Here is a 27,450-nt window from a genome sequence, read left to right as displayed (position 1 = left end):
GTTATATCTCTTATATTAAAGTATTATTTTATAGGAACATGGGTTGTAGCAGACACAGATATTCCACCAATGGAAAGTCTCACTATTTGGGGAGTTCTCGAACTGGAAGATAAACACAGTATGAGAGCTGCAGAGTCTTCTTACAGAAAGGTTGTTCTGAATGCTACCTACATATCACTTCAGGTAATAAGGAGGGACATATAATTTTATACCTTTATTAGTAAAATTCTAAGATGTTGGGGATTTACTGAAAAAAATTATAGAAAGTATATGTAATCAATGTGAAATAAAAAACACAACTGGCTCTAACCCATGAGATGTAAGCCTCGTGTAAATTCAGTACATTTCTGCTGTCCTTTCAACTGGTGGTTACATATTCCTGAGGGAGTAATTATGCTACCTTTTACAGTGAAGTTTGTCCATTTTTATCCTATGTAGAATATTTGTATTACTGTTAGGTAGAGTTAAACCTGCAACTTGCTCCAACAACCAGAGAATCCCTAGTTCTGGAAAAAAATAAAAGATTTTAAATTTTTTCTTTTTTTTTTAGAAAGTGAACTGTTTCTTAAAATGAATGGACATAGAATTGTGAAAACAGGAAAAGACTAATAAGAATATTTCAGCTGTTTGGAACAATCACCTCATTCTCTCATAAACCTCAGATGGTCTTGAACATGTAACAGTATAATTAGTTAAGTTCTGTCAGCCTTTTATTACTGTTAATTAAAAAGAATGGCCTTACCAAAAGTGATGAAGTATCATTAAAAAGTAAAAGTGGGTAGTAACCTTTCTTTAATAAAAGTAGGCCTTTAGTTTTAAAGATATGCAGTATTTTGGTATTTAGATGCATGAGCTTTGAGGTAAATTAAAGTGACGACTGAGTCCTTACCTCAGTTGGGAACTTTGGGTAAGTTATTTGACCACTTATAGCACCAGTTTTCTGACCTATCAAGTGAGAATAATAACAGCAATGCATAGGTTTAGTGTAAAGGTCAAATGATAATATATGTAAAGCCTTACACATTATGTCTGGCATGGAATCAGCAAGCATTTAGTAGTAGCTGCTATTATTAACAATGAGGGCTCCTACTTGTCATATACGGTGCATGTAAGTGTGAAGAGTGTATTTCATATATGTCATGTGTTGCTAAAATAAATCTGTCCATAAAGCACAAGTTTAGGTGTTAGCATTTTCAGCTTTAGATATAGCACTGATAATAAGTACCTATTGAGTCGTTTAAACTACAGATCCTAAAGTAACAGGGTTAAATCAAGGTCACTTCCAGATACAATTCTGTTCTTTGTATAACAAATTTCAGTCTTTTTTCTTTCTTTTTTTTTTTTTTTAACTAGAGGAGGCTGCCAGTATCTTCCTAACTCCTTTTTTATGGGCAAAATTTTTTTCTGCTCAATCTTTAAGTATTAACAATTTTCTGCTTCACTGCAGGGAGGTAGGTTGATTGGTGGCTGGGAAGATAACCCTTTTAAAGGAGAATTACAGATTGTTCTTAGAGGAAATCATTCTACTCCAGAGTGGGCTCTTCCAGAAGGACCAAATCAAGGATCAAAGGTCTTAGGTATATGTTTTCAGATACTGAAAGTATCATATCGCTTTTGAAAATCTATTTTAAAACATGTAGCACCAAAATACCTGTTGTCAGTTCAAGATGTTATGATATCAAAAACTTACACAGAGGTTTATTTACAGTAAAGGGTTCTAAAAATAAATAAAAAATCTTTAATTAAATCATATCACACCAAAATAGGTATAGACGTGTGTATTTGAAACCAAAAAGGAATTTATGGCAAAACTAACATAAATCCCTCTATATGTATATTATTTAATCAATATGATTTTCTTTATAACTTTCCCTTTATATAAATTTTTTATATATCATACTTTTTCATATTTTAGTGCTTTTCCCTTAAAGATAACTTTTTTTGCACATCATTACACTTACATTATTAATAATCTGTGGATCAGTTGACTCTACTATCAGTTATCCAGTCACAACTGTTGCTGAACTTTATACTTTCTAGTTGGATTTTTATGGCCTTGGGTATTCCTTTCTAAGCCTGGAAAGAAAAGGAACTGAGAGGGTTTATTTGGTCATAATTAGTAACCACATTTATTAACACAGCTGCATATTAATTGAAACAATGCAGACAAGCACGTACGGAAGTTTCTTTCCCATACGGTTTCTGAAACAGTGACAATCCGAAAAGAGGAACATAAGAAAATGGCATCAGAATGATTTTAAGTCTCCACTGGTCAATGTCCCAGGGCAGACAAATCCAATCTTAAAAAATACTTGCTTTTGTGAGTTTATTTTTTTGTTCTTTCAAAAGTAACATTTCAAACAATACAGATGATATCAAGAAAAAATACCCATCTTTCTAATTCTCCACATCATGAGGAAACTTGCATCTATAGTTAGCAGTGTTTCCAGGCCAAACTAAAGAGAATAGGTTTTCTTTCTCAATTAAGACATTATGGATATCTGTCCAGATCAATACTTACAGATAATAACCTTACAGATAATAACCTTTTTAAAGTATATTACCCTACTCTATTAGTATATTATGATTGATTCCATCATTCTCTTTTGATGTACATTAGGTTTATTCCAGTTTTCCAGTATTTTCAAATATTATCATAGTAGGCATTCTCATTCACATATCCTTGTGCACTGGCTTTATTTAATTTCTATAGACCAGATTCCTAGAAGTGGGTCAGAGGGTCAAAGTCTTCTTGTAAAGCCCTGAGCAGATAATTCAAGTTCATTCCATTCCTTCTAAAATGTCCAATCATTTATTAAAACATATCAATGTACCGTTTCATTTTATATTAGCACCTAACTCAGTGCTATGTGGTGAATAAATACAAGTTTTTCTCCTTCAGGGGTGTTTGGTGAGCTGGATCTTCATGGAATTCCACGTTCAATATATAAAACGAAACTCTCAGAAACTGCAGAGGCGGGTTCCAAAGTCCTGTCCCTAGTGGATGCTGTGGATTGGCAGGTACAGGAAATAGGATGTGGTGGGAACTGAATATACATAGTGGGTCAACTTAAGGTGTATTTCTTATTCTCATGGACATTTTTCTCATAGGATTAATCAGATAAGAAATGTATATTTTGCAGCAGCTTGCACTCAAAAGCTTACCTGATAGCAGGCATTTAAAAATTGGGATCTTAAAGGTCCTTCAGAATATATCAAGAACATTATATATTAGTTATGAAAGGAAAATATGAAAGTTTTTGAGTAAAAAAAGTTTATGTGTGTCTTTCCCACATTTTAGGAATACCGAGTAATAGTTAATTGTGTAAAATTTAAAAACTCTGAGGAACTTTTAAGTCTTAAAGAATATTGTACTGACCAGTTTTTAATAAAATATGAGTATATTTGCTTCGATCTATTTAATTTTTAAAAAGTATATTGCCTATGATTTTAATGACTGAATTAAATTTGAGGAAATGCTGAATGAATAAAAATTTAGAATTCTTAATATCAAACAAGCATATTTATTTTTAGAGACCTCGATGTATATTTTGTTCCTTCTGATATCATGCTGCTAATCAGACATAAATTAAATTAGAAATTTTTAACAGTTGTTATTAAGAAATAGAAACCTATTTTAAAAATTGTTCTTGAATTTGGCACTTGAATTTTCCAAGGAGGGAGAAGAGATTGTGATAACAACCACAAGCTATGATTTCCACCAGACAGAAACTAGAAGTATCATTAAAATCCTGCATGACCAGAAAATTCTCATTCTCAATGATACCCTTTCCTACACTCACCTTGGTAAGTGGCTGTTCCTTAACTAAATAGATATGTAATTAAAATGTCTTGAAATATTCACATTTTTAGTGCTCTCCTTTATAATTATTCAACAAATATTCAGCAAAGGCTAATGTATAACATCCCTTGAGGTAAGGCTAGTACTTTCTGCTTTAAGCAAGCTTCTAAGTGATTTTTTTATATTAATTTATTTCTTTGAGAGGGAAAATGTGTGAGCTTGGGGGGAGGGGCAGAGGGAGAGGAAGGGGTAGGTAAAGGGGCAGAGGAAGGGGGAGGGGCTGAGGGAGGTGGGGAGGGGCAGAGGGAGAGGGACAGAAAGGAATCAGAGAATCTCCAGCAGACTAGATGCTGAGGGAGGAGCCCCACACAGGGCTCTATCTCATGATCCTGAGGTCATGATCTGAGCCAAAATCAAGAGTCAGAGGCATAATTGACTGAGCCATCAGGTGCCCCCTAGGTATTTCTTATGCACACTGAATTTTGAGAAAGAGCACCTTTGTCCTAAATTAAAAAGTATCATGGAGGGAGGGAATCTAAGATGGCAATTATAAGATTATTCAGCATAGTATTTTTTTTTTTTTGGTGTAAATAAAAGAAATGCTTTTGACTGCGTTTCATTTAATAAAGTAAAAAAATATCATGCAGAGAGCTAAGACCACAATGTAGTAGGAGGCCCCTAGGCTCATCTCGTCCCTCAAACAGATAGCTAGTCCCTCAACTAGATAACTATTCAGTCATTCTGAATACCCAAGAAAGCATTCTGAGGTCTGACAAAAAAAAAGTTCACAACTAGAAGAAAAGAGGCCATGTTGAGGATGGTAGGAAGAGCGGAGACATGGTTTGGGGGAGAAATGGATCCCAAATGCTATATAGGGGAGGGAGGCCTGGTTGCAAAAAAAGGCAAGAGAGAGTATAGCACAGGGGAAAGAGTAAGGTGAACATTTCCCCAAACCACTGGCTAGAAAAACAGAGGGTCTGATTTTCATGAGTTTTAGCAATCAGCAAGGCTGATTGGAGTTTAAAACTGGAGTTTTAAAGGTCAAGGGCTTGGCAGGGATGGAGCCCTGAGGGCTTTGTCCTGCTACTGGAGAGAAGACAGGCAGGCAAGCAAGCAAGCCTGGGGGCAGATGGCAAAATCTTAGGAATGCCTAAAACACAAAGAGACTGTTCTCTCTTGGAGCATTTTTGTGAGAGGTAGCTTTCAGGGAGATGCCTCTCTGGGGACAAAAATGCTGCGGGCACCATTTCCCTCCCCAATCCCTCAGCACTTGCAGAGGCATGTGTGCAAAGCAGCTCAGCCCCAACACCTGCTGCCTAGCCTGCTTGCTCTGAGGCCCACTCCCCTGCACTCTGGTGTGACTATCCTTCTCTACCAAGCCTGCCTCAGTGCTGGTGCAGAGGGACTTTCCCCTAGAACACCCAGTGCAGGTCCCTGCCCTCACCATGTCCACAATGCCCAGAGTTGTAAAAGTCCGCGGGCTTGGCTGGAATAGAGACTGGAGGGCACTGCACTGCTCCTAGAGAGAAAGCAGGCCCACAACCCTGGGAGCAGATGGTTTGGAAACAGTGGCCTGAAAAACACCTGGGATGCACAGGGCAGGAGATTATTTGTTCTTCTGGGGGTGCTTCCCTGAGAGGCAATGTGCATGGAGACTCCTCTCCAGGGACGAAGGACTGCCTGGCACCATTTCCCACCCCCGCCCCTCAGCATAAACAGGAGCCAATTGCAGTAAACATCACAGCATGGACACTGGCTGCCTACTCTGCTTATACCCAAGTTCTGCACCCTTGTGCTCTGCCAGTATGGCCCTTCTCAGTCAAGTGTGCCTCAGTCCCAGTGCAGTGGGCCCCTTTCTCAGAAGACCAGCAGAGACCCTGGCCCACATCACATCTCCCAACCAGAGTTCTGCAGGGCTTCAGTTCTAGTGGAAGTAGCATCAGGTCTCATTTAACAAGCAGAAAACACCTAGTTAAAACTCGCCACACTCTGGCCAAGGTCCAAACACTGCCAGTGAAGGCGAGGAGAGTCTCTGCAGATGACTGGGCTGAAGGATAGAGTAGTCAAAACACAGCAGCAGAGTGCAAACAATAAACACCAGAGACACTCCCTAAAGTGCCAGGCCCTGGACACTATATGACCTCTTCTTTAGAAAGCCATTACTCTAATGAGCAGAACACATAACAAGCTTTTCTAACACACAGAAGGAGACAGAGATTTAGAGAAAATGGCAAGATGGAGGAATTCATCCCACATGAAAGAATAAGATAAGGTCATGTGGCCAGAGTTCTAAGGGGAATAGATATAAGTGATGTGCCTGATGGAGAATTTAAAGCAACAATCTTAAGGATATTTGCTGGACTTGAGAAAAGAATGGAAAACTTCAGGGAGGCCCTTAAAAAGATAAAATAATAAAAAAACAGAGATACAATAGTTCAAAAACAATAATCAGAAATGAAAACTGGCAAGCCAGAAACTTGGCAAACCAGAAGAGAGTGGCATGATATATTCAATGTGCTGAATTGGAAAAATCTGCAGGCAAGCATACTCTATCTAGCAAGGCTATCATTCAGAATAGAAGGAGAGCTAAAGAGTTTCCCAAACAAAAACAAAAGGGGTTCATGACCACTAAACCAGACCTGCAAGAAATAGTAAAGGGGACTCTTTGAGAGGAAAGGAGAGACCAAAAGAGATACAAGAAAGGAACTTAAAAATCTCCAGAAACAATGAAAAAATGAGTAATAAAATGGTACTAGGGATCCCTGGGTGGCGCAGTGGTTTGGCGCCTGCCTTTGGCCCAGGGCGCGATCCTGGAGACCTGGGATCGAATCCCACATCAGGCTCCCGGTGCATGGAGCCTGCTTCTCCCTCTGCCTATGTCTCTGCCTCTCTCTCTCTCTCTGTGACTATCATAAAAAAAAAAAAAAAAATTTAAAATGGTACTAAATACATATCTATCAATAATTACTCTGAATATAAATTGACTAGGCACTCCAATCAAAAGATATAGGTTGTCAAAATGGATAAAAAAAAAAAAACATGACCCGTCTAAATGCTGTCTACAAGAGTCTCATCTTAGACCTAAAGACCTGCAGATTGAAAGAGAGGGGTTAGAGAAATATGTATCATGCAAATGGATGTTAAAAAAAAAAAAGCTGGAGTAGTGATACTTGTATAGACAGACTAGATTTTAAAATAAAGACTGTACCAAGAGATGAAGAGGGGCTCTGGGTGGCACAGTTGGTTAAGGATCTGCCCTTGGCTCAGGTCATGATTCCAGGGTCCTGGAATTGGGCCCCACATCGGGCTCCTTGCTCAGCCAGGAGTCTGCTTCTCCATCTTCCTTTACCCTTCCTCCCCGCCCGGTTAATGTACTCTCTCTGTCTCTGTTTCACAAATAAATGAATAAAATCTTAAGAAAATAAAGGGAGTGGAGAAGGGCACTAATCATCATAATAAAAGGGACTATACAACAAGAAGATCTAACAACTGTAAATATCTATGCCCCAAACAATTAATAACAAACATAAAGGAACTCATTGATAATAATACGAGATTAGTACTCTACTATTGGGATTTCATTAAGATAAAAACCTTCTGCACAGTGAAGTAAACAGTCAACAAAATGAGAAGGAACCTTTGGAATAGGAAAAGATATTTGTAAATGACATATCTAACAAAGGGTTAGTATCCAAAATCTATAAAGAACATATCAGACTTACCACCCAAAAAACAAATAATCCAGTTAAGAAATGGACAGAAGATACAGACATTTTTCCAAAGAAGATATACAGATGGCTAACAGACACATGAGAGGTTACTCAGCATCACTCATCATCAGGGAAATACAAAACTACAATGAGATACCACCTCACACCTGTCAGAATGCTTAAAATTAACAACACAGGAAACAACAGACATTTGCAAGGATACTAGGGAAGAGGAACCTTCTTACACTGTTAGTGAGAATGCAAACTGGTGGAACCACTTTGGAAAACAGTATAGAGGTTCCTCAACAAGTTTAAAATAGAACTGCTCCATGATCCAGCAGTTGCTCTACTAGGTATTTACCCAAAGGATACAAAAATAGTAATTCAAAAGGATACATGCCCCCTGATGTTTATTGCGGTGTTATTAACAATAACCGAATTATGGAAAGAGCCCAAATGTCCATCAGCTGATGAATGGATAAAGGAGAGGTAGAATATATATATATATTTTTTCATATATATATATATATATATATATATATATATATATATATATATATAGTGGATTACTATTCAGCCATCAAAGAGAATGAAATCTTGCTATTTGCAATGATGTGGATGGAACTAGAGGGTATTTTGCTAAGCGAAATAAGTTAATTAGAGAAAGAGAGATACTGTATGATTTTCTTACGAGGAATTTAAGAAAGAAGAGAAATTAACATAGAGGAAAGGACAGGAAAACCAGACTCTTAACTTTAGAGTCAAACTATTAGTTACCAGAGGGGAAGTGGGGGGAGGTGGGTTAAATGGATGATGGGGATTAAGGCACTTGTGATGAGCTGGTTGTTGTCTGTAAGTGTTGAATCACTAAATTCTATACCTGAAACACTCTATGTTAACTAACTGAAATTTAAGTAAAACCTTGGGAAAAAAAATAAAAGGTATAATTTCAGTCTGCCATCTATGTATGTTTAAGTATGCAAATCTAATTAATTCACATATATTAGAAAATTATATGGCCTGTGAATTGCAAAGGAACCAATAAACACAGGTATTTTTCAACATTGGTGATAATCTAGCTGTCCGTCTCTTGCAGCTGAAAGATACCATGTTCCTGGAACAGGTCAGAGCTATACATTAGCAGCTGATGTTGGGATACTGAGCAGAAACATCAAAATACTTGGTGAAGATTATCCAGGTTGGTTCAAGGAATCTTTTGGTGCACGTGTCCTGGTCAGCTCATTCACTCAAGATATGATGACATTTAAAGGTTCGTACAAATTTGAAATATAGCATGGTCTCTTTTACGTTTAGTCAATCCTTAAATATTATTCACATTTCTTTTTAGAATCACATGAGTTTAAAAAAATTCAGTGAGTACATTTTAAAGACCTTACTGGCTTTATTCAGTGGTTCATGAATCAGGCAGTATCTGATCTAGCAGGTAAAAAGGAGCTCCAAAGAGCTGTGCAAAATGAAAGATTTTTATAGGCAGAGAGCAGACACATGGGAGGTATACCCGGCAAGAAAGCAAATTGGTTATTGCAAGTTTATTTTCCTTTAGGGGATGGCAGGGGCTAGTCAGCATGTTACTTAACTAGTGCTGATCAAGAGATTCCTGATGGGCTGGTTTAAGATTCCATTACTGGGAGAGGAACTGTAATTAAGTTCAGTCTTGGTTTGGTGACATGGGGCTGAGCATAAGCAACTCCCAATTTGGGCCCATTGGCTTGTTTTTAACACAGAAAAATAAAGCCTGGAGAAGGGTTATGTAAGCCAAGGTGTTACCCTCCAAAAGCAAATCTGTAACATTTTTCTACTCATTTTATCTTCATAGACAATAAGAATTATCAAACTAACAGTAACATTAGGTAACAGCTAGCCCAGCCTCTCACCCAAACAGAAGTTGTTTATAAAAAGCATAACAGATCTGTTATTTTTGTTTAAAGGAAAATTTCAAACATATGCTAAATTTTCGAACACAGAAAAATGTATAATGAATCCCAGTATACCCATCACTAGTTACCACAGTGATCAATTTTGGTCAGTCATGTTCTAACTGTATGACCACCCACTCTCTTTAAGCCCCTGGGTTATTTTGAAGCAACTACATATATTTTTTAATTGAGATATAATTGACATATAGCTTTGTGTAAGTTTAAGGTATATACTGTATTTATTTTGATACATTTATATATCGATATTATTACCACCATAGTGTTAGCTAACACTTCGGTTGTGTCGCATAATGATTACATCTTTTTTGTGGCAAGAACAATTAAGATCTGGTCTCTTAGCAACGTTGAGTTTACTATATAGTATTGTTGACTGTAATCACCATGCTGTACATTAGATCTCCAAGTCTTATTTATCCACTAGTGGCAAGTTTATACCCTTAACCAACATCTTCCTAATTCCCACTGCCCCCCAGCATCACCCTAGCTCCTGATAATCACCATTCTACTCTCTGTTTTTATGCATTTGGCTTTTTCAGATTTCACCTGTAAGCATCATACAGTATTTGTCTTTCTCTGACTTATCTCGCTTAGCATAATGCCCTCAAGGTCCATCTGTGTTGTAACAAATGGTAAGAGCTCCTCCTATTTATGGATGAATAATACTCCCTGGTTCTAATATGCATCATTTTCTTTATCAATTCATCCATTGGTGGACACTTAGGTTGTCTCCAGATCTTGGGTATTGTGAATGAAGCAATCATGTTTTATTTCGTCTAAAAATATTTCAGTATGTGGGGCACCTGGGTGGCTCATTTGGTTAAGTGTCTTTAAAAAAATCTTTAAAAAATATATTTCCATATGTAACTTTAAAAGACTTCTTTAAAAATATCTTTTTTTTTAAAACATTTTAAAATAAAAATGTTAATAATCATTCCTTATCATCAAATGATTAGATTCCCCCAGTCCATTCTTTCTCCTTTCTTCCTGTCTTTCTTCTGTCTTTCCTTCCTTTCACATGAACTTTCTTTGTTCAAATCAAGATCTAAATAAGACCATGTGGCCATTGATTATGAATCTTAAATCTCTGATTCATTGATCTCTCCTTATAATTTATTTATAAAAGAAACTAGTCCATCCCTTCTACAATATTTCCAACAGTCTGGAGTTTAGTGATTCATCTCTAGAACATAAGCTGTTCCTGTCTCCTTTATATTTTCTTTTTTTTTAATATTTTATTTATTTATTTGACAGAGTGCATGTGTGAGAGAGAGAGAGACAGAGAGAGTATGAGTGAGCGAAGGGGCAGAAGGAGAAGCAGGCTCCCCACTGAACAAGCAGCCTGATGCAGGACTCAATACCAGGACCCTGGGATCATGATCTGAGCTGAAAGCAGACACATAACTGACTGAGCCATCCAGGCACCCCCTCTGTTGTATATTCTTTCATAGGTAGTGTAGAAGTGTAGAACTAGAAAACTGATTGTACTCAGACTCTATTTTTAGGTAAAAATTCTTCATAGTTGATGGTGTATTTTCCCATTAGTAGACACATAATGTCTGATTATTTCTCCCTTTGTGAAGTTACAGGCATTAATGATCATTGCCTAGATCTATTAAATCACTGAGGTTTAAAATGGTGATATTTTAATTCTACCATTCCCTCCTCATTTATTATCTAGAATATTTCTATAACGAGAAGCTTCCCCAGTCAACTATTTGACTACCCTGAGAAATATTTTATATAGGAAATGTAGGGAAAATGCTTGATTCTTTCCTATTATGAGCTAGTTTTTGAAATAGTGAGTTGGTTCCCAGTCATTCTCCAAAAGTGACAAGCATTTTTATTTTTTTGTTTGTTATTAGTGTCATTATGAGCTCTCCTCCTCACTCATAATTCTGCCTATTGCATTTTGCAACGACTCTAATTTTAGAAAACCTTTATATTGAAGCAACAGCCATCCCACTATAGCTTCCTACCTTTTGGACATAATTTGTCAACGAGAGCTTAACTGATTATAATAACAGTAATGATGATCATGATATGATAGTCCAGGCACTGTGGAGCATTTAATGCATATTATCTCATTTAATCCTCAGTGCTATGCATAGATATTGTCCCCTTTTAAAGGTAGATAAATAGACTGGTAATGGGTTGAAGTTGCTCTGACGTTGGATACTAATCCACACCTGTCTCACTTCAAATCCCATAATGGATGCTATTCCTATGACAACCTATGACAACCTTTCCTTGCTTTTAGAAATTGTTTTGTGATGTTAGTAAACATCTATGGCTTTTGTTGGTCCAGACAGTCTGTGGCAATCATTTCTTCTCTGTCTCTATCTTATTACTATATTTTCCACTGTACATCCAATTGCTGGCTTATGGATTTTGAGACCATTCTAGTAAATTCTAGTACATTTTTCCATTCTAATACAAAGTAACTCTTTTCCAATGTGTTATATTAAATATCAGTTTTTGAAATAAATAATATAACTTACTGTTTTTTACCAGACATGAATCTCTGTGCCTCCATTTTCTTTTTATTTTCTTTTTTTTTTTCCATTTTCTTATATTGAATAAAAGAATAGTGAAAGTTCCTAACTCACAGGATGCTGTATGAGAATTAAACCGCAAATTACCTTTTAAGCACTTGGCACAGTGAACTCTCTCATGGATAGCTATTGCTGTTATTACTACTCTATGAAATTGCCTCTTGTCACCTCAGTGATACTTATGACAAACCGATGAGCAGATATTTGGTAATGCATATTCTGGAAAGGATTATGTAAAGATAATGCCCTTGAAACTCTCTAGAGCATCAAAATTGAACTGTCAGGTAAATTATCTCTTCGCTTTATGTCATGCATTCTCAACAGGAACAGTATCACTACCAGGGGGATGAAGACTGGATCTTATGGGGCAAAAAAACCTTAGATAAGCAATAGTTTGTGGCCCTCCAAAGAGCCATCATACATGAAGAGATATATGGTATATTTGAGGTACTGAAATTTCATGGGGAGGGCAGGCTATCAGGAAAAAAGTCTAAAAAGGCTCTTGTGGAGGTCAGTGAAAGAAAATTTTAGGAACACTGCCTTATTTGGATTAAAGGAGCTAAGAAAAATGAATGAGATTTTCACAAAAAAAGTTGAAATCAAATTTGTAATTTGGAAAACTACAACTCTTGTAGCTTCTCAAAAATTTGTATTCTGTTTCAAGAAAAAAAAAATGTTGTAACTCTTCCCTCCCTGCCCTGCTAGGAAATGCAAGGATAAGTAATGTGGAATTTTATCACAGTGGTCAAGAAGGCTTCAGGGATAACACAGATCCAAGACATGCTGTAACATTTCTGAACTTAGGACAGGTTTGTACTTGAATTTTTCCGTATGTTCAAAATAAAGTATTTTGACTTTATTTTCACTTAGCTTTCCTAAAAAGGTATATCTTAGAATTGCTAAGACTATATGATCTAATATAACTTTCTTAGATACATTTCCCATCAACTTTTTTAGACTCATAGCAGCATCGGATTTACCCATTTCACACATTTATTTAAAGTCAGTAAAAACAAAAAGCAGAAAAAAGAGTATAGTGATGAAAGAATTAAAGATCTATATTATTTCAGAACTCCACTTTACTTTGTAGTGATCAAAAATATTCCCAAGTAGTTTCTATTGAACAAAGTAAGTATTGCTTCCATTTCTCAAATGAAAAGCATGTCCATATATCTATGCCTCTGTCAAAAGTGGGAACATAGATGTGCTTAGAAGGCTAGTGATTGGAGAATAAAATGAGAGAGAATATATTTTTTATGGAAATAAAAAATAATTTTGCAAGTTTGAGTTTACAACCCTATAACCCCAAACCTACTCATTGACTGGTTCCTACAGACATTTGAATTGTAATCCCCTGACTAGAGTATCAGCTTTTGTAATTAAAAAAGTCCTTGCTCATCATATAATAAACTGTTCTGAAAGATAATTTTTAGATTTTTAGTATTTTATAGGTAATGATAGAAATACAAGTGCATAGAAGAGTACTTCAGAATTTTTTATCTGCAGTTAAATCTGCATTTTTCCTTTACTTAATCATAAATTGAAGATAATATAGAAATTTCTCAGGATTAAAAGATCTACAGAGAAATCATCTTCTTTCATGGAACGTGAAATGAGTATTTTACTTGTCACGATTTGTTTCCTGAAAATCACCTACTTCAAATTTTTTCCTTAAATGTATTTTAATTTTATTTTAAAATGTTCGCTGAATTCTTATGATTTGTAGATTCAAGAACGTGGCTCATCTTATATTCGAGGCTGTGCCTTTCACAATGGCTTCTCCCCAGCAATTGGTGTGTTTGGGACAGATGGATTAGACATAGATAACAACATCATTCACTTTACAGTGGGGGAAGGTAGGATGATAATATTCTTATCCAAATAATATGCTTTCTGAGACAGTCTTATCTGAAGACTGTAGAGCCATGCTGTCCAATTGATCTTTTTGTGAGAATGGAAATGACCTATATCTGTGCTGATATGGTAATTACTAAACCGTATGTGGCCACTGAACACTTAAAATATGTCTGCTATGATTGAGGAGCTGGATTTTGAATTTTAATTGTACTTAATTTATTTGTAGTTACCTTACATTTAAGTAGTTACATGTGGCTATGGTTATCTTATTGGACAGTACAACTCTAGAAGAATTATTTATCAGATCATGATCTTGTGTGAATTATCTAATCACTGATAGTTTAAATTACTATTATTTTTCTTACCATGACACTTAAAATACTCCTCACATATCAATCAAAAAGATTATTCACAAAGTTTACTATTTTATAGAAGTTGGACTTGGTTTTAGGAGGTCATCTTTTCTTGAATATCTGTATAAAGCAAATATTTGTATAAAGCATAATACAAACTCAATGTGTACAAAATTGATGTTTGTGCTTATTAAAATCTGAGGTGGATCCTGTGAATATTTAACAGGCACCCCAGAAGATTTTAAAGCAAGTAGACTATTAAAGAAGTAGAGTTCAAAGGGCAAACTCTAAAATGTAAGAGGTTGATTTGTCAGGCTCAAACTAGAAAAACTAATTTTACGGAACCATGAAAGACATTCCCCATAGTACTCATTACCAATTTGTATGTATTTTAGGGAACTTTGTTCATTTGTTTTTGCAGGCATAAGAATATGGGGGGATGCCAACAGAGTTCGAGGGAACTTGGTTGTACTTTCTGTTTGGCCGGGAACCTATCAAAACAAAAAAGATTTAAGTTCAACTCTCTGGCATGCAGCAATTGAGGTAGGGGGATTTATAATTATGCAAAATAATTATATAATTTTACAAGAGTGCCCTAAATTATAATTTTTAATTTCTTTACCAAAGATTATTACTGAAAACTGTTTCTTTCTTAGGTAAAGATTGGTGAACTAATAAAATGAGCTAATGAAAGGAGTGAATAGATTTTCTTAAGAGGTGTTGTGAGCTTCCATAGCCTTTGAAATTTTCTTGATGTTGATGTCCAGTGGTTTAAATGGTTCTTATTTCCTTGCTTCTCCAACATTAATTATCACTTTCAAGTTCTGGGGCAGGGTCTCCCTGCTGCTAATTGACTGAGTGCCATGCCCATATTGCTGCTTAACTCTGAATTTAACTTCCTTCTTTATAGGGAAAATTAGAATGAAAGCACAGCATCTCTAAAATCCCTTTCTCATCTAAAAGTCTTATGACTTTCTATACAAGGTTATGTACTCTTCTCTGGCATGACTAGTTGGATCCTTCTTGTTTCCCACAAAGTTTCCTCAATAACTGCAGGCCATCAGGTATATAGGATGAGATTGCAGGCAGGCCAAATAAGTACAGAGAAAGGGTCTGGAGGACATATCGCCCCGTCTTGTTTTTATTCTACTTGCCTATGCCATAGGAGCCAAAAGGAATTTAAAAAATAGCTCTTTTGGAAGATGGGATAAGGATTCAGTTTTGGTTTTGTGCAACTTTTAATAATCACCTTAAAGTAAAACCGTGAAAGCCTGAAATGTGGTATACGTTTACAATAACACTTTCTTTCCATCCTATTTATAGATGTGAGAATTTAATCCAATGTCAATTCCGGATCTTTAAAGTTTTCTGTCTCTTTTCTGAATTTCATTTAACTCTATTCTCTTATCATAATATTTAAAACTAAAGGTGCTTAATACTTTAAATGGTTGAATTTTGGCTGCTTTGCTGACACCAAAGGCAAGAACTAATCTGTGCTCTATACTTTTCATTTTTTGCCACCTCAACTGGACTCATAAAGTAAAATTATTTAGTGACTACCTAACACTCATGTTCAACCAGTTTTTCATACAGCAGATTTTATTGAAAATAGTAAGTGCTTCTGTTGACTGTTATGGTCCACTATAATCACCTTAGTTTTTCTCTTAATAAATCAAACTGGTAACATAATATAAGCAATACTGCAATTTGTCTATGGCTTAGAATTATTGAGTGACACCCAGGGGATTGTGTGACTGAAATAAATCTCTTTTCTAATGAAATCTAAGTGTCTAGTGATGATTTTACACCAAGAACTTAAGGTAATTTCAATATTCCATTTGTAACATAAATTTGAATGGATTGAATAATTAAATGAATTTTTCTCCTAAAAGTTAGTTATAATTAGTTTTCCAATATATGTTGCATACTTGCTCTCATTGTACAGTTCTGTAAGAGCCTGACCTGTAGCATTTTCCTTCTCACTGTACTAGATAAACAGAGGGACCAACACAGTCTTACAAAATAACGTTGTGGCTGGATTTGGAAGGGTAGGATACCGCATTGATGGTGAACCTTGCTCAAGTAAGTCTTTGGCACAGAGTCATTCGAAAACTAGGAAATATCTTGTTCAAATTTGTTAGAAAGAAATAATTATTGTTTATTAGTTCAATGTGTAGTATCTCCTCCTCCAGGACACTGAAAGAACTCAACATACTAAATTATTGGAAGATACTATTGGGTCTAAAGAAAAAATGAATAGGCTTTTAAAGATAACTTCCCATGTTTATGACCCAGAAACTCTGGCAACCACTTCAATTCTTTATGTGGCTGCTGTTGGAACAGTGATACCTCATCCCACTACCACTTTCACAAAAGCAACACTTCTAAGCATAAAGCTGCATGTCTGTAGGGATATAAAATTATTTCATGCTTCCTCTTCAGAGGAATAAATGCTCACTCTTTGTGCCTTAAAACCTGCAAGCATGAAAAAGTCAAAGGACACGAACAGATAGTTCTCAGGTACATTTCTCTCTATTAGATGAGTAAAAATAAAAAATTAACTGAATAACTACTCTTTTGGCAAGGCTGTAGGGAAACTAGAACATTTACACATTGCTGGTTTAATGACAAAACAGTATAACCCTTACAGAGGGGAATAGAGCAATAGCTGCCAAAGTTATAGGAGCATTTGCTTTTGGCTCAACATTTCCCTCTGGCAGTCTAACTGACATTTGCCTCTATAACGCTTATAAAATAATTTGTGAACAAGGTGATTCATCACTGCATTGTGTGTGCTAGCAGGAAACTGAAAGCTTTCTGTGTCCAGTAACAGTGGACTAGTTATATAAAGCCAGACTTTGGAACACCAGGCCCCTCTCAAAAAGAGGGAAGAAGATACATATCTATATATTGATATGGAGAGAGAAATCCACAAGATATTCTAAAGTGATAAATGGAGATTGCAGAACAATATGTGTGTGTGCATATGTATATGTATATGTTGTGTATATATATATATATATATATATATACACACATACACACGCTCTCATTGTACAGTTCTGTAAGAGCCTGTCCCGTAGCATTTTCCTTATTTTCTTTATATATATATATATATATATATATATATATATATATATATATTCATGAGAGACACAGAGAGAGAGGGGGAGAGACACAGGCAGAGGGAGAAGCAGGCTCCATGCAGAGAGCCTAACATGGGACTCGATCCTGGGTCTCCAGGAACATGCCCTGGGCTGAAGGTGGTGCTAAACCTCTGAGCCACTACCAAACTTTTGCAAATGAGTGTACACTCATTCTAATGGTAAAGGGACAAATTAGACAAGATTAAATACTAAGTAGAGTAAGCCATAAATATTTAAGCCATAACAATATTTAATTATCATGTTAAAATGTGCATAAGAACCATATATTTAATTTTAAAAATTTAACTGATACTGCTTATAAAGCTAAAGGACAGGACTTGTGATATTAATTCTCTGTTTTCATATTTCCTTACAAGGTCAATCTAATCCCATGGAAAAGTGGTTTGATAATGAAGCCCATGGAGGTTTATATGGTATTTATATGAACCAGGATGGCCTTCCTGGATGTTCTCTTATACAGGGATTTACCATTTGGACATGCTGGGATTATGGAATTTATTTTCAGGTAAATGTGATTGAAGATGGTGCTTGTTTGTCTTGTTTTATGATTGTATTTTGTACTATGTAAACTACAAGTTGTTTTACAGACCACAGAGAGTGTGCATATCTATAATGTGACTCTGGTTGACAATGGAATGGCCATTTCTTCCATGATTTACATGCCAGCTGCTGTATCTCACAAAATTTCCAGTAAAACAGTGCAGATTAAGGTAAGAAATAAATATAGCCACAATAATGAGAAAGGGTAAAATTATTGAAGTTCTGATAAGAATGATCTCCTTGACTTCCAAGCCCTGCAAATCCAAATCTCCTTGCCTTTTTTCTACTTGTCTTCTCCTGGGAAGTGCTTTATCCTTCCTCTCCTCCCTGATCCCTTCACCTCTTCTTGTTTACCACTTGCTAATCTTGTCACAGTTAAAATTTCATCCCATCTATGAAACCTTTCCTGATCTAGCTTAGGCAGTATTGACACTCTTTCTTCCTTTGGTTCCTGCTGGTCCCTGGGCATATTTCTGTTACAGAAATGTAACATGTCATCATATATAATAATTTGCCTGCCTGTCTTCCCCTTCCCAGTTTGACGGTCATTACACTCAGGGTGTAAAGTCACATCCTTTTCATTTTGGTTTTATGAATGATCCCTTCCTCAAACTTAAAGGTTGTGTTTTGCTACAGTGGAATTCAATATAATATTTTCCTTTAGGAAAAGCTATTCTTTAAGCTGTCCTGTTTGAATTTTTTTTTAAATAGAGCTCATTAATTGTTGGAAGTAGCCCTGGATTTAATTGTTCTGATGTCCTAACTAATGATGATCCCAATATTGAACTTTCTGCTGCCCATCGGAGTGCCAGACCTCCATCAGGTGATAATTTTAGGAATTTAATTTTGGTGTTATGAGTGCATATTTGAATTTTATTAATTTTATTTCTTTTATAAAAGGTGGTAGAAGTGGGATTTGCTGGCCTACCTTTGCTTCAGCACATAACATGGCACCCCGGAAACCCCATGCAGGAATCATGAGTTACAATGCTATCAGTGGCCTTTTGGAGATCTCAGGCAAGTTTAAATGTAGTCTTGACAAATCTAACTCAGTGAAGTTCTGTAAAGAATATGTAGAATATATCTAATGATATTTCACTGTTAGTAAAGAAAAATAATGATTTAAATGAATTTGCCTATGAATCTGCTCAATGTAAGAAGCAAAGAAATCAGACATAAGTCAATTTCAAGAATGGTTCCCTGGCAAAATTTGTATATGTTTAAGAAGTGACATTTAATTTTCCTTCTGAAATAACAGAAGAGACGCTGGTACAGTGATTTAATGTTAGTTTCTATAAATTGTAAAAGCCCTTTTATATAAGTAGGGTTATATATTATTATCTCTTTTTACATCTGAAGAAATTTAAACTCATGTAATCTAGGAGCTTAGTAACATCTATTGGCCCTACTATCATCCTGTTCATTTGTTTCTTTAATGCTTCTTCCACAGTTGCTGCTGTTTGGTGATCATTAACATGCCCTTTGTGCTTACTCCCATAGACCCACGCAGTTGCTTTTCCCTCAGGCTTCATTCTACCCAGTCATCCAGTCTTGTTCCCTCTAGACCCCTGACTAACTATCCAAGTCATTTTTTCTATTTATCCTTACCTCAGACCACTTCTGTCTTCACCCAAAGTGGATCACCCTGTGTCCTACTCAGATTTCTATTCCATAATAGGATCTGCCCACCACACTCTTTCAAGGCCATCCCACATGAGGCTGAAATGTATTAAATAATAGGTTCATTCCTGGGGCACCTGGGTGGTTCAGTCTGTTGAATGTCTGTCTGCCTTCGGCCCAGGTCATGATCTCAGGGTCCTGGGATTGAGCCCTGTATCCAGCTCCCTGATCAGTAGGGAATCTTCTTCTCCCTCTGCCTCTCCCCCCACCTGCACTCTCTCTCTCTCTCTCTCTCAAAGAAATAAATAAAATCATAAATATATATAAATATATATATAATTATATATAGAATAGATATATATTATATATATAATAGATTCATTCCAATAGCCCGTTTTTTTAAAGACTTTTTTTAATTTTTTTTTTTTATTTATGATAGTCACAGAGAGAGAGAGAGAGAGAGAGGCAGAGACATAGGCAGAGGGAGAGCAGGCTCCATGCACCGGGAGCTGGACATGGGATTCGATTCCGGGTCTCCAGGATCGCACCCTGGGCCAAAGGCAGGCGCCAAACCGCTGCACCACCCAGGGATCCCTCCAATAGCCCATTTTTAGAGAGACTTTTGACCCTTTCTCCTACAGTTGGCCATGACATTCTTACAATTCTACTTCACTTAAAGTGGAACATTATTTTTTCCAAACTTAGAAAAGCCACAGCATAGAAGAATGCCCCCATCCATACTGATACTCTCCCTTATCCAGCTTTATATTCTTCCCCCCTTGATCTAACACCATCACAGTTTACTCTTAGCTATACATATTCCTGCTTCCTGCCAGTCCATGTTACTCAGTTCTTATAGTTTCTTTGGTATATAATTCCTCTTCTCCCAGAGCAGGCTTAGCACTTCCCCAGTAAGGCCATGTTGAGAATCGACCAGACTTACTGTTCTGTTTGCCAGAAGGGGAAATGGGAACAGGTCCTGAGAAAGACACCTGTCTTTTGAGTTTCTTTTTTGAGTTCTTGTCATGAGTTCAGCAAGTGGGGGAGGGGAGCTATTCTCTAATAAGGGAGAGGTGGACCACTTATGTAGATCTGGAACATTCAAGGAGAACCCAGGGTTTCAAGGTTCAAGTTCATCTTTCCCTATATTCCCATCCTAACTCAAGGTTCCATTCCTTTTCTATAAGAGCCCTGTCTTTGATGTAGGAGTCTTGCCAGGGCTGAGAATTCAACCTTTTATGAATTCTCTGTTGGTTTTGTGATCAGATCCTGAGGTTTGCTTTGAATTTGTGATTGGTCACCAAAGTTTACAGTTTCTTCAAAGCATCGATGGTGGTCAATAGTCACCTATTTCTAGTTTCCTTGTAACCACTGTTTCTCCAGTACCACTCAAATGCCAAATTTACTGTATGAGCCAGAGCATTTCCTTCCACCTAGATGTGCTCAGTTCACCACAAGTGAAGTCATAGTAATTGCACTGTTGTGGCATTCTAGGGACTATTAGCACCTACCCACTATCAGTACCACTATCCCACCACCACCACCTGCCACCAGGAAGGGCATCTTCATTCCCATCTAGAGAGCAAGTGAGCTTTATTCATTACTGCATCATTACAGTGTGTACCCTAAGACCACTTCTGGTACTAGCGATCTAAATCAGGTGGTCTAAAAGTAAAGCCAGAGATGAGGTTCTTGTGCAAGTGGTTTATTGCTTTCACCAGACAGGGAGTGAGGAAAATAGGATACGGCAGAGCTAGGCAGGGATGTGGTCTTGGTTGGAGTCTAGCTCCTTCTTGATAACATCAGGGACTATGCAGTACCCCTCAGCTTATCCCTCTTGAGGCAAGGGGACCTCCCGTATCAGTTGCCAGTCAGGCATGGTAACCCTTTGGTGCTGGTGTTAAGGAGTGCATAATCCCATAGGAGAGGGTGCTGTCATCTGGTCAAGGGTAGTTCTCCAGAAAAAGGAGAGTAGTTAGCAGCCAACATTTACTTGAGCTGAAGACAAGCACAATGGGCCAGTAAAGCAGGTCTGCACAGGTTGCAAACAGTATCTGCTACTGTAGTATTTTATTGATATTCATCTACAGGCTCATATTCATGTATATACAATATCATCTTAGGAAAAAAATCATGGGAAGGATGGTAGCAGTACATAAGTGATCTAAAAATTTTTCAGCCACCTTTTGCTTTTTTTTTATATTTTTGAGTTACTGGATTTTAAGTACAATGGGGATTAAGTTTTGGATTCAATACATTTATCTTCTGATTACACAATATATGCAATAAGACCAAAAGGAACAATGTCTCAATTAGTCTTTGCTGCATAACAAAACACCTCCAAAATTTAGAGTCTTTAAACAGCCATTTATTAGCTCATGATTCTGTGGATTGACAATTTGGGCTTTGTTCTACTGGATAGTTCTTCTGCTGGTCTCACCTGGGGTTATTCCTTAGATTGCCATCAGTGTACATGATGGATATGGGATAGTTAGTCTATGATAGTTTCACTTCCATATCTGGTAGTTGGTGGCCAGTGGTTGGGCTGGCCATTAGCTAGAGTAATGGGAGGGATTGGGCTGAATGCCTCCCAAGCTCATACACATGCTGAAATCACAAAATTCTCCAAGAGCACTAAAAGAAAGTGAGCCCTACCATGCAAGCACTTTTCAGACCTCCTTGTATCACAATTCCTTTTGTCTCATTGGTCAAAGCACATCATGCAACTAAGCTCAGAGAAAATATGAGAGGATTGTTCAATGGGTATTAATATAGGGAGGCAACAGTCTACCACAAATGTGCTGGACTATCTACCATATAAGGTAAGGGTTCCATGTTCAAGGGGGTGTTAAATGATGTGTTTTCTGGAATGTACATGAAATGAAACTGATTTTATCACTTTCCCCATAGGAAATAATTATTTTTCTGCTATTTATGTTTTAGGTTCAACATTTGTTGGATTTAAGAACGTTTGTGCAGGTGAAACTAATGTGATATTCATTACTAATCCTTTAAATGAAGATTTACAGCATCCAATCCATGTGAAGAATATACAGCTAGTTGATACTACTGAACAGTCAAAAATATTCATACATAGGCCTGATGTAAGGTACAATATATGAAAGCCCATTTTTTTCTTTCCTGTATTTATAGTTTTCCATTATATTTTTTTTCCTGCCATAGACTGAGGAAGTTGCTATATTAAAGTAATTATTAATTTCTATAAAATTTTAATCAGGATCATGAAAATTAAGACTAATGCATCTATGTTTTCAGTTAAATTGAAGAAGCTATACTTTAATATGTGTATTTTCTCATACTGTTTTTTTCATGCCTCATAAGTAATACCATCATAAAAGACTGAGACCAGGTTAGAAGTACTTTTGTACATCAGTGTCTCTCCATTAATAGTCATTAGGAATGAGAAGCATTTCTATTATTTCTTTCATTTTCCTACCTCTTTTTTTTCCTATCACTTTCCAAATACCTTTTCATGTTCACCCCAACATGCTCTTTGAAATTTAATGTCAATCATTATAACCACTGTGACAGAATATGCAGAAACCTAGAACAGTGACTTTTCAACCACAAAAGTCAGTTGGGGTCAGAATATTTCTAGAAACTGAGCCACTTAGACTGTAAATCTTAAAAGAAGATAGCTGGTAACTGCTACACTTTCTAAGAGATGCAGACCAGGAATTCAGATGTAAGACAAGATTGAAGGAAAGAAATTTTTTATGAGCGATCTTTGACTGTTTTCAGTATAGGAACAAGACGAAGAATAATGCTGTATAATTAGATAGACATTTCTTCAGAGAAATGCAGTGTTTCATAGTCTGATTTTGTTTTAGTGACAACCATACACTTCCTTATTTAGTAATTATTAAACTACAATATTTTTTGGCTCTATAGAGCCTCTTCTCACTAAAATTTAATTAGCTCCTCTTTAGCTATCATTGAATCTTTCAGAAGTAATATGTAATTTTAATACCTAGGTCCTGAAGAAAATAGTATTCTTTTGAGAGAGAGGAAAGCCTGCATGTGGGGATGGGAGAGGGACAGAAGAGGGCAGAGAGAATCTTAAGCAGCTTCCATGCCCAGCACACAGCCTGATGTAGAGCTTGATCTCACATCCCCAGGATCATGACCTGAACCAAAATCAGAAGCTGGATGCTTAACTGACTGAGCCACCCAGGTGCCCCAGAAAATACCACATTTTCAAATATAATATCTTTGAGCTCTGTGCTTTTATTAAGATGCTGTTGATGTTTTCCCAGATCCCTTTTATTTATTTTTATTTTTTTAAAGATTTTATTTATTTATTCATGAAAGATACAGAGACAGAGAGAGGCAGAGACACAGGCAGAGGGAGAAGCAGGCTCCAGGCAGGGAGCCTGATGTGGAACTCGATCCTGGGACAGGCGCTAAACCACTGAGCCACCCAGGGATGCCCTCAGATCCCTTTTATAAAGCAGTTCGCCCAGTTCCCCAGTGCTCTAAATGTTGGCACTTGATAATGATAATGATTTATTTATTTATTTATTCATGATAGACATAGACAGAGAGAGAGGCAGAGACACAGGCAGAGGGAGAAGCAGGCTCCATGCCGGGAGCCCGATGCGGGACTCGATCCCGGGACTCCAGGATCACACCCTGGGCCAAAGGCAGGCGCCAAACCACTGAGTCACCCAGGGATCTCCGATAATGATAATGATAATCTATAGTTGCTCTCTTTCCAACAAATTGCTCTTAGCCAAACAGTAATAGCCCTGCCTGGGGGGCTAAAGCCCTCCGTAACAACATTTCCTTGCAGTCCATTGAAAATGACTAGTTTATACAGGACTACAAAACCCCAACACCCTTTATCTCATGGTGGGAGCAACTCTGGGTGCAATTGATGAACCAGATGTACTCCTGGGATCAGAATGAAGCTAGTCCGCATACCATAGTAATCTCATTTTCTTTGTCCTTTGTGGCTTCTCTCCTTTTGTGAGAGAATTATTTCAATAAATCACTTGAACAAAATTTTACATTTCAGGTTCTGTTTTTTGCACATGAAGTAAAGACAGAGCCCTACGTCATAATATAAAAGAGCCAGTGGGTACTCTCCCTACAGACTTGCTCACAAAAGCACTCTTCATGTACTTGAACACAAAGAACCCATGAGCTACAGAAATATTTATTCAAGTCATCTCCAAAACTATTATTGTACAATAAGGGGTAACCTACTCCTTTGTGTCTCTCTTCCAGCAAAAAGAGACGGATGTTAAACACTATCTAATGGTTCCGAGCTTTCCACTGTTATTTTGTTGTTATAATTTTGGAATAAGCTATATTTACCCATAGTATATATCATGCTGTGGTATAACTATACTGTATCCTATGTATACTATGCAATGTGCAGTATATTGCAAATTAAGCATCTATTTTATTATTATTATACCCAGTTAACAATCAACACTGCAGGTAGCTCAAGATGAAGGCAGAATGCTATCTATGGTTGAACTGCATGATAAGTATGTAGTATTTCATTTCCTACAGTGTGGGTATTTACAGAATGGTTGCTAAAATATGTAGCATAGCAATCATAATCCAAACATATCTGTTTGTGTATACATAAACAAATGTCTATATAATATTATATACTAATCTACAGTTGGTGATGGCCTGAGAGCTTGAGATAAGTGAAGGAAACTGAACTTTAAAGTATTTAGATTATTTTATAGTAATCATGCAATCAATACTTTTATAATTTTTAAAGACCGTTGAAAAAAAAGGAAAGAGGAATAATAGATTTCCCTGCCAACACAGGGATTTTATATGTTCTGCACAACAGACTAATTGTTCGCCTGCCCATTGGGGCAATGTTAGTATACTGTGAACAATGCACAAGTTTGAAATCTATCATTTAACAAAATGAAATAACAAAATGGAATTCTAATTTTATATCTCACAGGTATAACTTGTCCTTTTGCAATGTTAATAATAATAATACAACAGGGATCCCTGGGTGGCGCAGCAGTTTGGCACCTGCCTTTGGCCTGGGGCGCGATCCTGGAGACCCAGGATCGAATCCCACGTAGGGCTCCCGGTGCATGGAGCCTGCTTCTCCCTCTGCCTGTGTCTCTGCCTCTCTCTCTCTCTCTGTGACTATCATAAATAAATAAAAATCAAAAAAAAAATTATAATAATACAACAAACCAACAGAATGGAAAACCAGACCTTGTTACAATACTAATTAAATATCTTACTTGGTCCCATTTTGAATCCTTTCTGAAATGATAAGATTCAATTAATCAAAACAATTTTTTTGGATACTCTCTATCAAACACTAAATTGAAATGCTCTCTAGAAACAGGAGAAGGATACTAAGTATTCACACATTTTACCTTTTCTCAACAGTAAGGTGAATCCATCTGATTGTGTAGACATGGTTTGTGATGCCAAAAGAAAATCTTTTCTTAGAGATATGGATGGCTCCTTTCTGGGAGATTCTGGTTCAGTGATACCTCAAGCAGAATATGAGTGGAATGGAAATAGTCAATTTGGAATTGGAGACTATAGGATTCCTAAGGTGATGCTCACATTCCCAAATGGAAGTAGAATTCCTGTCACTGAGAAAGCACCTTACAAAGGTTTGTTGGATATTATTCTGTTAAGTTTGTGAAACAAATATACCTTTTATTTTTAGGAATTGGGATATTCAACCAATATTTTCTACTCACTAATCTTACATAAAAGAAAAAGATAGTGCATATGTTTTTGCAGAGATTGCTTTTCCTTGTTAAAATGTATATACCTGTTTCTAGGAATTATTAGAGATTCAACCTGTAAATACATTCCACAATGGCAGAGTTATCGGTGCTTTGGGATGGAATATGCAATGATGGTTATTGAAAGCCTGGATTCTGACACAGAAACTCGAAGACTGTCACCAGTGGCTATAGTGAGCAATGGTTATGTTGATCTCATTAACGGTAGGTGTTTAGTATGAACAAACTAGTAGTTACTCAAGGCATTCACTATTTATTACATGCATGGAGACATAAATTATTTATCACATAAAAATAGCAAAAATCAGCACTGCTTTTCCTTCTGTTTGTAAGAAAAGATCTATGTGCAGGAAGGATGTTTGACACTTCAGTAGTTTCCTATATTAGAAAGCCAGGATAGTTATTCCAAATTGACCATTAGAAGAAGAAGAAAGTTATTCCTTGAGTGATCTTCATACCTATAGTAATAAGTAGCATGAATATTTTAAGGAAAAATTGGCCTAAGGGTGTCCAAAAAGACAATTTGCCTTACATAAATTAAAACACAGATAATGTGTTATTTGGAACACTTGAGAACATATTTTGAGCCTATTCAGTTTTTATTTTCATGAAACCTTAGAAGATTTAATCTTGAAACAATGTGTTTTTGGGTTTGTTGGTTTGTTTATTTGTTTTTTCATTCCTGATTCCTTCGACTGTCAAGAACATCTTGGCAAGCTCTAGAGTCTAGGCTCCTCACATTCTGGTCACGGGTGGCTCTAGTACAGAGGAAAGATAGTGGTTTCCATAAGAATTCAGATCAACTTAGGAGTCCAAGACTTTTTGAATAAATAAGATGAACTTCTAAGAGTTGCAGAAAATAGAGAGCAGGAACTCATTGTATTACCCTGAAATAGTATCAGCGGCTCAAAGAAAAGTCTTAAGAGTCTTTCAGGTGCTGAAGGGTCATGTAACTTGGATCAGAAATATTTCTCTGCCCTGGCAGTGTCAAACATGTACTAAAATATCCTAAGATTCAACAAAATAGCCAGTACCTCACAAAAATACTAATTTTTAAAATGTGCTAACGGGGAAATTAAAAAAACACTTGAAGAAATGATGATATCCAAGAAAAATGT

The 27,450-nt window shown here is 36.6% G+C and overlaps 1 protein-coding gene across 2 annotated transcripts in view; it reads left to right on the top strand.

Annotated features, from left to right (window-relative positions):
• PKHD1L1 (PKHD1 like 1) overlaps window positions 1-27,450 on the top strand; it is a 152,470-nt gene that overhangs the window by 97,840 nt on the left and 27,180 nt on the right. For both annotated transcript variants that reach the window (XM_041769613.1, XM_041769612.1), the window contains 16 exons: window positions 35-183; window positions 1,448-1,577; window positions 2,903-3,021; window positions 3,678-3,807; window positions 8,609-8,782; window positions 12,728-12,831; window positions 13,749-13,878; window positions 14,654-14,775; window positions 16,224-16,314; window positions 17,756-17,904; window positions 17,987-18,109; window positions 18,651-18,762; window positions 18,840-18,956; window positions 22,503-22,668; window positions 25,962-26,194; window positions 26,369-26,536. In XM_041769613.1, coding sequence (XP_041625547.1) covers window positions 35-183; window positions 1,448-1,577; window positions 2,903-3,021; window positions 3,678-3,807; window positions 8,609-8,782; window positions 12,728-12,831; window positions 13,749-13,878; window positions 14,654-14,775; window positions 16,224-16,314; window positions 17,756-17,904; window positions 17,987-18,109; window positions 18,651-18,762; window positions 18,840-18,956; window positions 22,503-22,668; window positions 25,962-26,194; window positions 26,369-26,536 — 2,217 coding nt within the window. The remainder of the gene's footprint in view (window positions 1-34; window positions 184-1,447; window positions 1,578-2,902; window positions 3,022-3,677; window positions 3,808-8,608; window positions 8,783-12,727; window positions 12,832-13,748; window positions 13,879-14,653; window positions 14,776-16,223; window positions 16,315-17,755; window positions 17,905-17,986; window positions 18,110-18,650; window positions 18,763-18,839; window positions 18,957-22,502; window positions 22,669-25,961; window positions 26,195-26,368; window positions 26,537-27,450) is intronic.

This window comes from Vulpes lagopus, chromosome 9, assembly GCF_018345385.1.
Source record: "Vulpes lagopus strain Blue_001 chromosome 9, ASM1834538v1, whole genome shotgun sequence".
NCBI lineage: Eukaryota > Metazoa > Chordata > Mammalia > Carnivora > Canidae > Vulpes > Vulpes lagopus.
This window is presented reverse-complemented; position numbering and strand designations above follow the sequence as displayed.